Below are 13,939 nucleotides of genomic sequence, written 5' to 3' on the forward strand. Positions count from 1 at the left end.
GCCGTTTACCTTCCCGCCGGAGGGGTACCTATTTATCTACTTGCACTGGTGTGCTTTCGAACTGCTGGGTTGGCAGGAGCAGGGACCGAGCAACAGCAGCTCACCCCATCACTGCGTGGATTTGAACCGCCAACCTGCTGATCAGCAAGTCCTAGGCTCTGTGGTTTAACCCACAGCGCCACCCGCGTCCATGCCTTCTGCGTGCCCAGCAGTTGCTCCCCTCATCCTGGGGCCCTGCATGAAATGTATTGCCTGTGAATTTTGTTGTACAGTGGTACCTTGGTTTACAACCATAATCCGTTCCGGAGGTCCGTTTGTACGTAAAGCAGAACTGGTTGTAACCCAAGGCACGCTTTCGCTAATGGGGCCTCCAAAATTTTTTGTTCGTAATCCAAAAAAAAAAAGGGTTATAATCCCAAAAAGAGTTTGCAAAAGCGGGACACGCATTTCCAGGTTTGATGTGTTCGTAATCCGAAACATATGCAAACCAGACTGTTTGCAAATCAAGGTACCACCCTTCTTATATTTGGGTAAACCTTGGGTTGCAGTGACCATGCCAGGCCTGCAGAGGGCAGCAGGCGACCTTGTGCCATAACCACGTGGCTGCAGCAGGAAGTGCCGGGTTGACCATAGAGGTGTTGAACATAGATCTAAGAAAATGTAGAGGTGCCTGAATTTTCCCCCAACCATCACTTTCAAGAGCACTTGGTTGGAGAAGTAAAGATGAATTGGGATCAGATCAAAAACCGAGCATTAAATCAAGAGGAGGAATTAATTAATGCATTGGTCTGTGAGTGGGGGAGGGGCACAATTATTATTTTTTGGGGGGAAGCTTCTTGTAGTGATCCAGGAAATGCCATGCCTAGGTGGAGGGAAGGGTCATCTCTATAATTTTCGTGCCTCTACGGTGGCGGTGGAGGACAGCCTGGGAAGAACCTCAATTGCTGCAATGGTGAGAGCAAAGGACCCCTTTAAATGAGGCTGGGGGCTCCCCTCTGCTTGCATGGGAGGGCCAAAGCCGCTGCAAAATTGCAATGGGCAGCAATTGCACGCGGGGGGAGGGGAAGCAGAGTCCAAAATTTAAGAGGCTTTTGCTGCAAACCCTGCAAAAAAAAAAAAAAAACACCACCAAATTCAGTAAAAGGAAATTTGGAATTAAAAGTGGCGATACCAGCAGCGGCCACCGGAGGGCGCGCGCGCGCACTTTATAAACTTCCTCGTTCTATTCGTTCCTTTCCCATCTAAGCTGTTATTCCCAGCACTGACCGGCAGCTGAGCTTTCAGACAAGCTCTATTTATTTATTTATTTTGCCAGCTTTTCTGCGGGAATCGGAGGTGGAGAGCCAGGAAGGGGACCAGGGAAGGGACATAGGGAACCATTAATGCGTGAATAAATAATAATAATAATAAAAATAAAACAAAAAACATTTATTATTTATACCCCGACCATCCGGCAGGATTTCCCCAGCCACTCTGGGCGGCTTCCAACAAAACACTGAAATACAATAACCTATCAAACATTAACAACTTCCCTAAACAGGGCTGCCTTCAGATGTCTTTTAAAAATTTGGTATTTCTTTTTCTCTTTGACATCTGGTGGGATGTCAAATTGAATTGGAAAGGGAAGCAAACTCGAACCCGCGACCTTGAGATGTAAGATTCGAATGCTCTACTGACATGTAGGCCAGATCCCTTGCTTGAGCCGACTGGGGCGGTAGAGCTCGAAACCATGAGGACCGGAACCTCGGTTCATTTTTATTTGAAGCCAACGATTTCGGCATTGCCGGGGGTGGACTAGATGACCATCGGGTCCCTTCCAACCGTGTGATTCCACAATTCTATAAGTCTATTCCAGCTCACAGACTCAACCCCCAGTAGCCTGGTGCACCTCTGACTCTGTCCAAGGCTGTTTCTTCCTATTTAAAACCAGGTCTTTTACCGTATTTTTTGCTCTATGACTCACTTTTTCCCTCCTAAAAAGTAAGGGGGAATGTGTGTGCGTCTTATGGAGCGAATGCAGGCTGCGCAGCTATCCCAGAAGCCAGAACAGCAAGAGGGGTTGCTGCTTTCACTGCGCAGCGATCCCTCTTGCTGTTCTGGCTTCTGAGATTCGGAATATTTTTTTTCTTGTTTTGCTCCTCCAAAAACTAGGTGCGTCTTGTGGTCTGGTGCGTCTTAAAGAGTGAAAAATATGGTAATTCAGAACTATGAAGCCTGGAAACTTGACTTCTGGGCTTGGTCCGGTCTCAGGGAGGAGTTCCGATGTTCTCGGGTTAGGCTAATTGATGGGAGGAGAATTAGCCATCCCGCTGATGTCGGACACTGGAGTGGGGGGCAATATCTATGTCTCCCGACCCATGAAACCCCAGCCAGCGTGGTCCATGGCTGTCCAGGAGTCGTAGCTGGAATGGAGCCTCCATGCAGGGGCGCAGTCTGTTGTTGTTTAGTCGTTTAGTCGTGTCCGCCTCTTTGTGACCCCCTGGACCAGAGCACGCCAGGCCCTCCTGTCTTCCACTGCCTCCCGCAGTTTGGTCAAACTCATGCTGGTAGCTTCGAGAACACTGTCCCACCATCTCGTCCTCCGTCGTCCCCTTCTCCTTGTGCCCTCCATCTTTCCCAGCATCAGGGTCTTTTCCAGGGAGTCTTCTCTTCTCCTGAGGTGGCCAAAGTCTTGGAGCCTCAGCTTCAGGATCTGTCCTTCCAGTGAGCACTCAGGGCTGATTTCCTTCAGAATGGAGAGGTTTGATCTTCTTGCAGTCCATGGGACTCTCAAGAGTCTCCTCCAGCACCAGAATTCAGAAGCATCCATTCTTCGGCGATCAGCCTTCTTTATGGTCCAGCTCTCATTTCCATACATCACTACTGGGAAAACCAGAGCTTGAACTAAACGGACCTTTGTTGGCAAGGTGATGTCTCTGCCTTTTAAGATGCTGTCTATGTTTGTCATTGCTTTTCTCCCAAGAAGCAGGCGTCTTTTAATTTCATGACTGCTGTCACCATCTGCAGTGAAGGCGCAGTCTACCTCAGCTTAAGGCCGGCCGGCGTCCTTTAAACCCATATTCCAGACTGAGGGCAAACACATCCTGCCTGGCTGTTCCTTCTCACCCGCACTAAAGGGTCGGTGTCGGGAGGCGAGACTCGAACCCGGCACCCGCCAGCTCCAATCAGCCAGCGGGGCAGGGAAGGGGGGAAACATTAGCTTGTCTGAGATGGGACACACACAGACCCCAACTGTTGCCCCAGGATGGATGTTTTTCGGCGGCATAGATGTTTCCGCCAAAGCTGGGCGGTTTGGGCCGCGTGCCACGAAGAGCCCCGTGGCCTGGAAAGCTCATGGAAACTGTCGGTTTTAATTGGGTGGGGGAACGGAAACACCCCCCCTCCAGCTGCTGTTGTTGGGCCTGGGGGGTTCGGCGCAGGCTGTCAATTTCTCCTGCAACCCACCCACAAACTTGCTTGCAACAGGAGATGGGGGAAAAAATTGTCTGTGCATGCCAAAACCACGTCCTGGAGGTGTCTCTGAATTGATGCCGTCTGCCGCGAGGCCGGGAGTTTGTTGGAGAAACGGGACAGAGACCAGGAAGCCGCCGGGTCTGTGTTTATGGGGCATATCTCTTATTTATTTATATTTTAAAATTAATATTCAACGAGACGATTCTTGGGGTGCTGTCCAGGCAGCAGCCGGGCACGACGCAAAGGACATGTTCTTCTTAGGATAGTAAAGTCGGATGATGTCTTATTGTTAAAATTATTGTGTTGAAATTTCTAATAAATTTTTTAAAAGGAAAGTTGGAAAGGGGTCCCCGGGGTGTCATCCATCCCAACCCGTTTGCAAGGCGGGAATCTCGGCTACACAGAGGACCGCCCAACCTGTTTCAATACCTCAGAGGAAGGAGAATTGTCCACCTTCCCATCCCGTCTCAAACGCCTTGGTACTCAAACAACTTGGAACCCAAACACTGAAAACCAAGAAATAAGTGTTCCGGTTTGTGAACATTTATCGGAAGCCGAACGCGCTCCGTTTCGAGTGCCACACTTTGGTTTTGAGTGTTACGCTGAGGTCTTTCTGTTTTCGCTATTTATTTTTCGTTTTTGCGGCTCTCTCTCTTTCGTTTTTGTGACTGCGCGGAACCCAGTTCAGCTACTGATGGATTGATTCTGCGACTGCAGTACATGGATTATTGCTTTCATTTTTTGGACCAACTGTCTCGTTAGAGAGTAAAATTCGTGTTCAATTGCCGTTTTAGGGGTTGTTTTTAAAAGTCTGGAACGGATTAATCCGTCTTGCGTTGCTTTCTATGGGAAAGCAGCGCGCCTCGGTTTTGGAACGCTTTAGTTTTGGGACGCAATTTCCGGATTCAGTTTGAGAACCAAGGGACCACTGTACAATGGGAGATTAGGCTCTACCCAAAGGCGTCGTAGACTTTGGAGGCGCCCGAACCCGGGACGAAAGGGGGAAACGATCCGAGAGGAAGGCACGTTTGACAGATCCTCTCCTGGGGTCAACTTCCACCTGGAAACCACCATTAAGACCATGGGTACGCAAACTAAGGCCCGGGGGCCGGATCCGGCCCAATCGCCTTCTCAATCCGGCCCACGGACGGTCCGGGAATCAGCGTGTTTTTACACGAGTAAAATGTGTCCTTTGATTTAAAATGGGTTATTTGTGGGGCATAGGAATTCGCTCATTTTTTTGCTTTCCAAAATACAGTCTGGAAAGCGAAATACAGTGATACCTTGGCTCTCACAGCAATCTGTTCATTTATTTTTTTTTCAAAATATAGTCCGGCCCCCCAACCAGGTCTGAGGGACAGTGGACCGGCCCCCTGCTGAAAAAGTTTGCTAACCCCTGATTAAGACCATCATGGAAGACCCTCCTCCTCGCCATAGGAGGAGTAGGAGAAACACAGCCGCGGTTTTCGCCTGCGATTCCTCCATCGCAAGGGGGTTGGTTTGGATGACCTTTGGGTGTCCCTCCCAGCCCCCCAATTCTGTGCCGCCAGCCTGCTCCTTTGGCCCAGCCCAGGCTTCAAAACAGCCCAGCGGAAACTTCCTTACGAAGTGCGATCGAAAGCCGGATTTGGCACGGCGGCCAAACCGGACGCCGTCCGTTCCAAAGCTCAGGTTTTGGGGAATGGGGGCAGGAATTTAAGGTTTTGTGGACTTGCCAGCTCATATCCCCATAACCCATATCCCCAACCCCTTCCAGCCCACGATTTGCACGTAACATATATTTTTATTTCTCGAAGCGGAATGCAGCCCAAGGGTTCCTTGTTTTGCACACACGCAAAAGGGGGAAAAAAGACTTTTAAAAATGATTATTTCTTCTCCTATTTTCTTCCATCGCTTTGTTTTCTGCGACGGAGACTCTTTTAATAAAATAGAGAGAGAGACTTTTAATGTGCCGAAAAATATACAGAGCCCAAGGTCTGGCAAGAGCCGATTTTGGCAAGGAGAACATGGCCAAAGTCAAAGTGGCAGGAAGATTTAAAGACAATAAAAGAATAACATTTAAGCATTTCATTGTAGAAATGGTTTTTTTTTATTTGTTTGCAGAATACGGGTAGATATTCGAGAGCTGCTGGCGGTTCTGCTACAGAACAGTTGTGCGAATACGAAAGCTCAGAAAAGTGAAAGGCTCTTTGTTTGTCTCAAATTAGACCTGATATAAATTAGTCCTGACGCCTCTCTCTGTGAGTTTCTGTACGTATTTAAGATATGTATGCAAGAGGCTAATTTATAATGGTCTTTTGGAAATCACTCGTGTTCTTACGGGGCTGCGTGGTTTTACACTTTCTGGGTCGCCCGTGACCACATTATCAGAGAATTGTCAAATTGGAAGGGACCACGGCGGTCATCCAAACCAACCCCCGGGCGAGGCAGGAATCCTTTGCCTAGAGATCTGCGTGACAGAGTCAGGATTCGAACCCTGATCTCCCAGGTCCTGGTCCGACACTCTCTTAACCACTACTCTCCCCCACTGTCTTCCTAGACTTTTTCTGCTATAGGGCAGCTCTATAAATTAAATGGGGGGGGGGGTCAAAACGTCCCTTAAGGATCAGAAATATTATCAATCAATCAATCAATCAGTTCTTTATCGCAGTCCAAAGACCCGCAAACGGAACCCGGTACATAAAAATATTCTAATTGAAGCTTGTTTTATTTGATGCTTTATCCGCTTCGATAAAGAGGTACCCAAGAACTTAATTCGTTCCGGAGGTCCCTTCTTAACCTGAAACTGTTCTTAACCTGAAGCACCACTTTAGCTAATGGGGCCTCCTGTTGCCGCCGCGCGGTTTCTGTTCTCATCCTGAAGCAAAGTTCGTACTATTTCTGGGTTAGCGGAGTATGTAACCTGAAGCGTCTGTAACCCGAGGTACCACTGTATTTTGCCTTTGAAATTGAAAGCGATAAAGAAATGAAATGGAAATGATAATATTGGCGAATGTCACCGCGGGGAAAATAAACGGCACTTTGACATTCTGTCGGGGAGCGGCCGCAAACAAGGTTCAAGGTGCCGTTTGGCGAATCGCGGGTATTATCTGAGTTTTTTAACGCTGAGTAGACCTGGAGGAAAGGGACGCAGGTGGCGCTGTGGGTTAAACCACAGAGCCTAGGACTTGCCGATCAGAAGGTCAGCGGTTTGAATCCCCGCAATGACGGGGTGAGCTCCCGTTGCTCGGTCCCAGCTTCTGCCCACCTAGCAATTCGAAAGCACACCAGCGCAAGTAGATAAATAGGTAGCGCTCTGGCGGGAAGGTAAACGGCGTTTCCGTGTGCTGCTCTGGTTCACCAGAAGCGGCTTAGTCCTGCTGGCCACATGACCCAGAAGCTGTACGCCGGCTCCCTTGGCCAGTAAAGCGAGATGAGCGCCGCAACCCCAGAGTCGGCCATGACTGGACCTAACGGTCAGGGGTCCCTTTACCTTTAGACCTGGAAGAAGAAAAGTTGTTCGGCGACCGTGTACAGAGGCAGCGATGCTTCTGAATCCTGGTGGCTGGGAATCGCAGGAGAGGAGAGGAGATCCGCTCTTGTGTTCGAATCCTGCCACGGTACCAAGAGCTTCGGCCCCTCGCTCCATCGAAACGCATCTCCCAAGCTTAATTCCCCTTTCCCCCCAAATGCAGTTGGAAGCGGACGTCCAGACCCTCGTCCACCGCTTCTATGCCCTTCAGAGCGAACGGGTCGAAGCCTACCACCTCTTCGAAGAGTGAGTATCGCTGACCGGCTGGGGTTTTATTTATTTGGGGTGCGGGACGTAGCCAGGTTTCTAGAGAAAAAGCAGCTTTCATGTCCCGCTCGCGGGCTTCCCGTCGAGGCGCCCGATTGAGGATGCCTGGCCTGGAACTGACGTTATGGGACTACAAAGCCCATCATCCACTGCCAGCTCGGCCAGTCGCAGTGGACGATGGGAGTTGTAGTCCAACTTCTCAACACGATCTCATTGTGCGGCGCTCACGACGACGCATTGGGTACATACATGCGCGTTCCACTATGGGGTGCATTTTGCGCCGCTTTCTTATCCCGCAATCTTATTCTTCCTGCTCTCAACGGCTGTTTATTATTATTTCTTTGTTTTGTTTGCATGGTTCGTTTTCAAATAAACGACGACAACAAATAGACTTGAAAACGCCAGGACCCCGGCAACCCACGTTCACCGCCGGCCCGTTTTCAGAACCCTAAAAAGGTGGTTTCGAGACCCCCCCCCCCAAGGACCTCATCCCCGTTCTTTTCTGTGTTGCCCCCAATTTCCGTGCCTCTCCGTCCAACGGGGGAAGGAGGCCCAGAAGGGGTGGGGGGGTTCCCTCCCCGCTTTTCCTGCCGCACCCAGGGCTTTTTTTGGCTCGGGTGCCCCTGATGAATACCAGATGAGCCGAACAGGGGGTGGAAAAACCTCCCTCCCTAGACACCTGTCTTCGATTTGCAGAGAGAAGGCGCTCTGGAGCGGGGTCTCTGGGCAGGGGGGCGGTAATTGACTTCTGGGGAATCGAGAACCGAGACCCTCTGGCAACCCCCCACGACTCCGACCGAGGGGGCCTGGCTTCCCAACCGCCCCCCTCCCTCCAACCCACATGGCAGGGGTGACGCCCCCCCCTTTGCCAGGCAGGCTGTTTTGTGCGGGGCGATTCCTAATTCACCCATGCCTCTTGCAAACCCAGCCCACCGAGGTCACGCCAAAGGGGTGGGGGCTTTTTGTAGAATCATAAGATTTGGGAGAGGGATGTGGGTTAAACCACAGAGCCCAGGGCTTGCAGATCAGAAGGTCGGCGGTTCGAATCCCCGCAATGACGGGGTGAGCTCCCGTTGCTCAGTCCCTGCTCCTGCCAACCTAGCAGTTCGAAAGCACATCAAAGTGCAAGTAGATAAATAGGTACCACTCTGGCGGGAAGGTAAACGGCATTTCCGTGCGCTGCTCTGGTTCGCCAGGAGCGGCTTAGTCCTGCTGGCCACATGACCCGGAAGCTGTACGCCGGCTCCCTTGGCCAGTAAAGCGAGATGAGCGCCGCAACCCCAGAGTCGGCCACGACTGGACCTAATGGTCAGGGGTCCCTTTACCTTTACCTTTATCTTTAAGATTTGGGAGATACCCCCAAAGGGCATGTAGGCCAACTCTCTGCAATGCAGGGTTTTTGTTTAAATCCCTGAACGGGGTGCCTTCAGATGTCTTCTAAAAGTCAGATAGTTGCTTATTTCCTTGACATCTGATGGGAGGGCGTTCCACAGGGCGGGCGCCACCACCGAGAAGGCCCTCTGCCTGGTTCCCTGTAACCTCATTTCTCGCAGGAAGGGAACCGCCAGAAGGCCCTCGGAGCTGGACCTCCGTGTCCGGGCTGGACGATGGGGGTGGAGACGCTCCTTCAGGTATCCTGGACCGAGGCTGTTTAGGGCTTTCAACGTCAGCACCAACACTTTGAATTGTGCTCGGAAACATCCTGGGAGCCAGTGTAGCTCTTTCAGGACCGGTGTTATGTGGTCTCGGCGGCCGCTCCCAGTCCCCAGTCTGGCTGCCGCATTCTGGATTAGTTGCAGTTTCCAGGTCACCTTCAAAGGCAGCCCCACATAGAGCGCATGGCAGTAGTCCAAGCGGGAGATAACCAGAGCATGCACCACACTGGAGAGACAGTCTGCGGTCAGGGAGGGTCTCATCCTGCGTACCAGATCGAGCTACCCTGGACACAGAACTGACCTGCGCCTCCATGGACAGCTGTGAGTCAAAAATGACTCCCAGGCTGCGCACCTGGTCCTTCAGGCGCACAGTGACCCCATTCAGGACCAGGGAGTCCCCCACACCTGCCCATCTCCTGTCCCCCCAAAACAGTCCTTCTGTCTTGTCAGGATTCAACCTCAATCTGTTAGCCACCATCCATCCTCCAACCGCCTCCAGGCACTCACACAGGACCTTCACCGCCTGATTTAAAAGAGGCCATTGAGGTCCTTTCCAACTCTGCGATTCTGTGCCAGGAGACAAGAAGCCGGGACGTTCTGCATTCGGCCTTGACCTCGGTCTTCACGTCCAGGCAATGGGTACACCGCTGCTTCTCTCAACCGTTTTCTTCCTCGCTCTTTCCCGCCAGGGGCCACCGGGCGTATCTCCGAAGCGGCCCTGACTACGACTTCGCCCGCTACCGCCAGCTGGTGCATGAGATCACCCAGGCCTTCAGTGGGATCTCGCGGGAGATCCTGCAGATCAAGGAGCAGCTGGAGGGACCCCGCGGGCGGCCCGACCTCGCACAGCACCTGGGGCGCCTCCAGGAGAAGGAGAAGCAGAAACTCGAGCTGGTGAGAGAGATAACTTTGCGCCCATTTTACAGGTGCAAAACTGATCCCCTTCCGGTTTCGTGCCGGAAGAGTGTTTCGATCTTGTAATCAGGATCGGTGGTGTCTGGAATTTCAGGTGCGGACGTCCCTTGAGAGATTTGTGGGTTTTTTTGAGGGGCTTATATGTATTCATAGGGACGCAGGTGGCGCTGTGGGTAAAAGCCTCAGCGCCTAGGACTTGCCGATCGAAATGTCGGTGGTTCGAATCCCGGCGGCGGGGTGCGCTCCCGTCGTTCGGTCCCAGCGCCTGCCAACCTAGCAGTTTGAAAGCACCTCCGGGTGCAAGTAGATAAATAGGGACCGCTTTATAGCGGGAAGGTAAATGGCGTTTCCGTGTGCTGCACTGGCTCGCCAGAGCAGCGATGTCACGCTGGCCACGTGACCCGGAAGTGTCTGCGGACAGCGCTGGCCCCCGGCCTATAGAGTGAGATGAGCGCACAACCCTAGAGTCTGTCAAGACTGGCCCGTACGGGCAGGGGTACCTTTACCTTTACCTTATGTATTCATAGAATCATGCCGTTGGAAGGGGCCCTGACGGTCATCCAACTCAACCCCCCCCCCCGCAATGCAGAAATATGCAGCCGCCCCGTACAGGATTCGAACCCGCCACCCCGGCTTTGTCTCCCATCTGCAACGGATGCTTTGGCTTAAAGTTTCCTTCTTTGCAAGGGGGTTTGACTAGGTGACTCTGGAGGTCCCTTTCCAGCCCTACGATTCTATAATTCCGCTGAGCTACCCAGCTCGGAAAAAAAAAGTCAGAACTCCCCTTGCACAATAAATGCCTCGTTCATCGTTTTGCCGTTTCCGTTTCAACCGCTTGCCGTCGTTTCCGCCTTGCAAACCGGCCTGATTTCTTTTCAGACGACCGGACAAATATTATTTATAGCAAAAACAGGGGGGGCGGGGGGGGGGAGAAAGCGATAAAAGACGGAAAATCATCAGAAGTCTGAAATAACGTATAAGACAAGAAGTTACACATGTGGTTGTTGGAAAAGATATGTTAAAAAAACTAATGAAAATATAAAAGGGGGGGAAAGAAAGCTATAGCAAAAACATTATTTTGTTAGGTAAATCCTGAAATTCTGGCTTATTTCGTTCTATACTAAAACATTTCTTTTTTTAAAAAAAATAAATATTATTTATAAATGAATTTTATTGCATTTATAGCCGACCTTTGCTCTCAGGGGCTACTTCCCTCTCTATGCCTTCCCGTTTAATCCTCACAATAGACCTGCAAGATTGGTTAGCGACCAGCCAGAGGTTGAATTCACACCCAGGTCTCCTCCCGCCTTTCGGGTCTGGGTCTCTAACCACTGAACGGCACTGCCCCTCTGGCAAATTGCCGTCCCAGCAAACTGGGGAGAGGGGGGACTGGTGATTTCTGCGCCCCCTTTCGTCTCGTCCAAGAGGGTCTCACCTCCTTGTTTTCCCCCCTTCCCAGACGGCTCAGCTACAGCTTGCCAAACAGAACGCTCAGGACCACCCCGGCGTAGAAGCCCACCCGCAAGAGGTTCGAGAGCTCAAGCAGAGGTAAGTGAGGGGGACCCCAGTAGTTGCAAATCGGAAAGAGGGGTGCGACGCTTTTGCTTTTAAACACGCCCCCCCCCCCCCGGATTGCATCAAGGCTCTCCAACCGGAAAAGCAAATGCGTTTATTTTTATTTCCGAAAACTCGGCCGTAACTCTCACAAAGTCTCTGCATGCAGAGACGTCTCTCAATCCTTGTTTTAAGAGGGGAGTCCTGTTGGTTTGAGGCTTGTTGTTGTTGAGTTGTTTAGTTGTGTCCGCCTCTTTGTGACCCCCTGGACCAGAGCACACCAGCCCTCCTGTCTTCCACTGCCTCCCGCAGTTTGGTCAAACTCATGCTGGTAGCTTCGAGAACACTGTCCCACCATCTCGTCCTCCGTCGTCCCCTTCTCCTTGTGCCCTCCATCTTTCCCAACATCAGGGTCTTTTCCAGGGAGTCTTCTCTTCTCCTGAGGTGGCCAAAGTCTTGCAGCCTCAGCTTCAGGATCTGTCCTTCCGGTGAGCACTCAGGGCTGATTTCCTTCCGAATGGAGAGGTTGGATCTTCTTGCAGTCCATGGGACTCTCCAGAGTCTCCTCCAGCACCAGAATTCAAAAGCATCCATTCTTCGGCCATCAGCCTTCTTGATGGTCCAGCTCTCACTTCCATACATCACTACTGGGAAAACCAGAGCTTGAACTATTCAGACCTTTGTTGGCAAGGTGATGTCTCTGCTTTTTAAGATGCTGTCTAGGTTTGTCATCGCTTTTCTCCCAAGAAGCAGGCGTCTTTTAATTTCATGCTACAAAAGTAGAAATTAACGATTTGGGGAGAAAGTAAATGCGGAGTTCATTTGGGAGAAAGTCATTGTCTGGGGGGGGGGTAAACTCCCCCCCCCCGGCAGACCCCGTGCCATATCTGTGGAGGGAAGAGCGAGTTGGGGTTTTTCCCCCCCAGATCCTGTATATTTTGTCAAATAGATCTCCGACAGAAGTTCAGGAATCTGTGTTGATTTGCCAGAAGATGGGCGGCTGGTTCTTGCTAGTTCCAGATTTGACCCGAATCTGCAAGAAACTCACCTAAAATCGCCCTGATTTTTTAAAAAGTGGCTGAGAAGACAAACTGGCTCCCTTTCCTGCCCAAGTCACCCTGTGGAAACGATCAGATTTAATTTCCACGCGCCCAACTCCAATTCGCACCCCCTTCAATCCGTTGGCCATCCCAGTTCATTTCTCACAAAAACGTAACCTTGAGAAAAAGCAATCTTAAATCTGTTTATGCGGACAGCTCAGTCAGTAGAGCGTGAGACTGTTGAATCTCAAAGGTCGTGGGTTCGAGTCTCACGCTGGGCGAAAGGTTCCCGCATTGCAGGGGGTGGGCTGGATGACCCTCGGGGTCCCTACGATTCGCTGCAAAATAGTATCCTACCCAATAAACTCACGCCTCCCTGCTCTAATACAGCACCTAAGTCTTTTCTGCCACGACAAATCTCTGAGAAAAGGGGAACATTTCCACATCTTGGGGTACTCTTTTTGGCCCGACGGAGCCTGATCTCCCACAATACCCCTTGCTGGCAACCTCCCACAATCCCCCTTGGTCACAATCTCCCACAATCCCCCTTGTTTGCAATCTCCCACAATCCCCCCCTGGCTGCAATCTCCCACAATCCCCCCTGGTTGCAATCTCCCACAATCCCTCTTGGTCGCAATCTCTCACAATCCCTCTTGGTCGCAATCTCCCACAATCCCCCTTGCTTGCCACCTCCCACAATCCCCCCTGGTCGCAATCTCCCACAATCCCCCTTGCTTGCAATCTCCCACAATCCTGCTTGCTCGCAATCTCCCACAATGCCTTGGGTGGAGGGGCAGAACCGCTCTCTCTCTCTTGAGACCCAGATCCCTTTACAGGATAGTTTTTGCGGGGTGTGGGTTGGTGTGCAAATTCAGCGCCCGGAAAAAAACAACCCCTGTTTATTTTTGCAGTAGAGGGGTCTTTGGAGAGATCCCTCCCCCCCCCGATTGCTCTGCTTCGGCTCTCGGGATTTTTGGCTTCCCACGGGCCATTGGATCGCTGCGTTTCATAAACAAGCGGCGAGGGCCGGGGAGGGAGGCGGGCAGGGCCGGGCGGCCTGAGCCAAGAGCGTGCCTAATCGCCTCCATATGCTCCTTTATTTATCGTTTCCATCCGCCCAAAACAGGCTAATTCAAACCATCGAGGCAATCAGCGAAATTCTCCAAGATTTCAAGTACGATTCCGAAGAAAGCTCTTGACGGGACGTCCCACAGGAGGAGGAGGAAGGAAGGGGGCGAGTGGAACACCCCCTGCAAGCGAGCAACGTTCGGATCGCTCTCTCCCCCCAGCCCCCCGCCCCTCTGCCCGCTTCCTTACCCGGTCTGGGTTCTGACCTGCCTCGCACGCAGGCCCCGACGCGAGGGGCTCGGCCGGACGTGCCTTGGCCCTCCGCCCGGCACGAAAGGCTCCAGACCCACACCGAACGAGCCCAATAAAGACTTCTCCCTAGACTGGGGGGGTCGGCTGGAGCTGGAGATGTGGGGCAAGGGGGTGGGAACGTTCTCCTCGTTCGTTTGGAGTCAATAAAAGCTTCTTGTTTACTT

At 51.7% G+C, this 13,939-nt stretch overlaps 1 protein-coding gene across 1 annotated transcript; it reads left to right on the forward strand.

Annotated features, from left to right (window-relative positions):
- Positions 1-872: 872 nt before the first annotated feature.
- Positions 873-13,936, forward strand: REX1BD (required for excision 1-B domain containing). Its single transcript, XM_028713963.2, has 5 exons — positions 873-952; positions 7,128-7,210; positions 9,576-9,780; positions 11,261-11,349; positions 13,522-13,936. Exons 1-5 carry the CDS (start codon positions 950-952, stop codon positions 13,592-13,594), a joined length of 453 nt encoding a protein of 150 aa, XP_028569796.2. The 5' UTR covers positions 873-949; the 3' UTR covers positions 13,595-13,936.
- The last annotated feature ends 3 nt before the right edge of the window (positions 13,937-13,939 follow it).

This window comes from Podarcis muralis, chromosome 18 (genome assembly GCF_964188315.1).
Source record: "Podarcis muralis chromosome 18, rPodMur119.hap1.1, whole genome shotgun sequence".
NCBI classification, from domain to species: Eukaryota; Metazoa; Chordata; class Lepidosauria; order Squamata; family Lacertidae; genus Podarcis; species Podarcis muralis.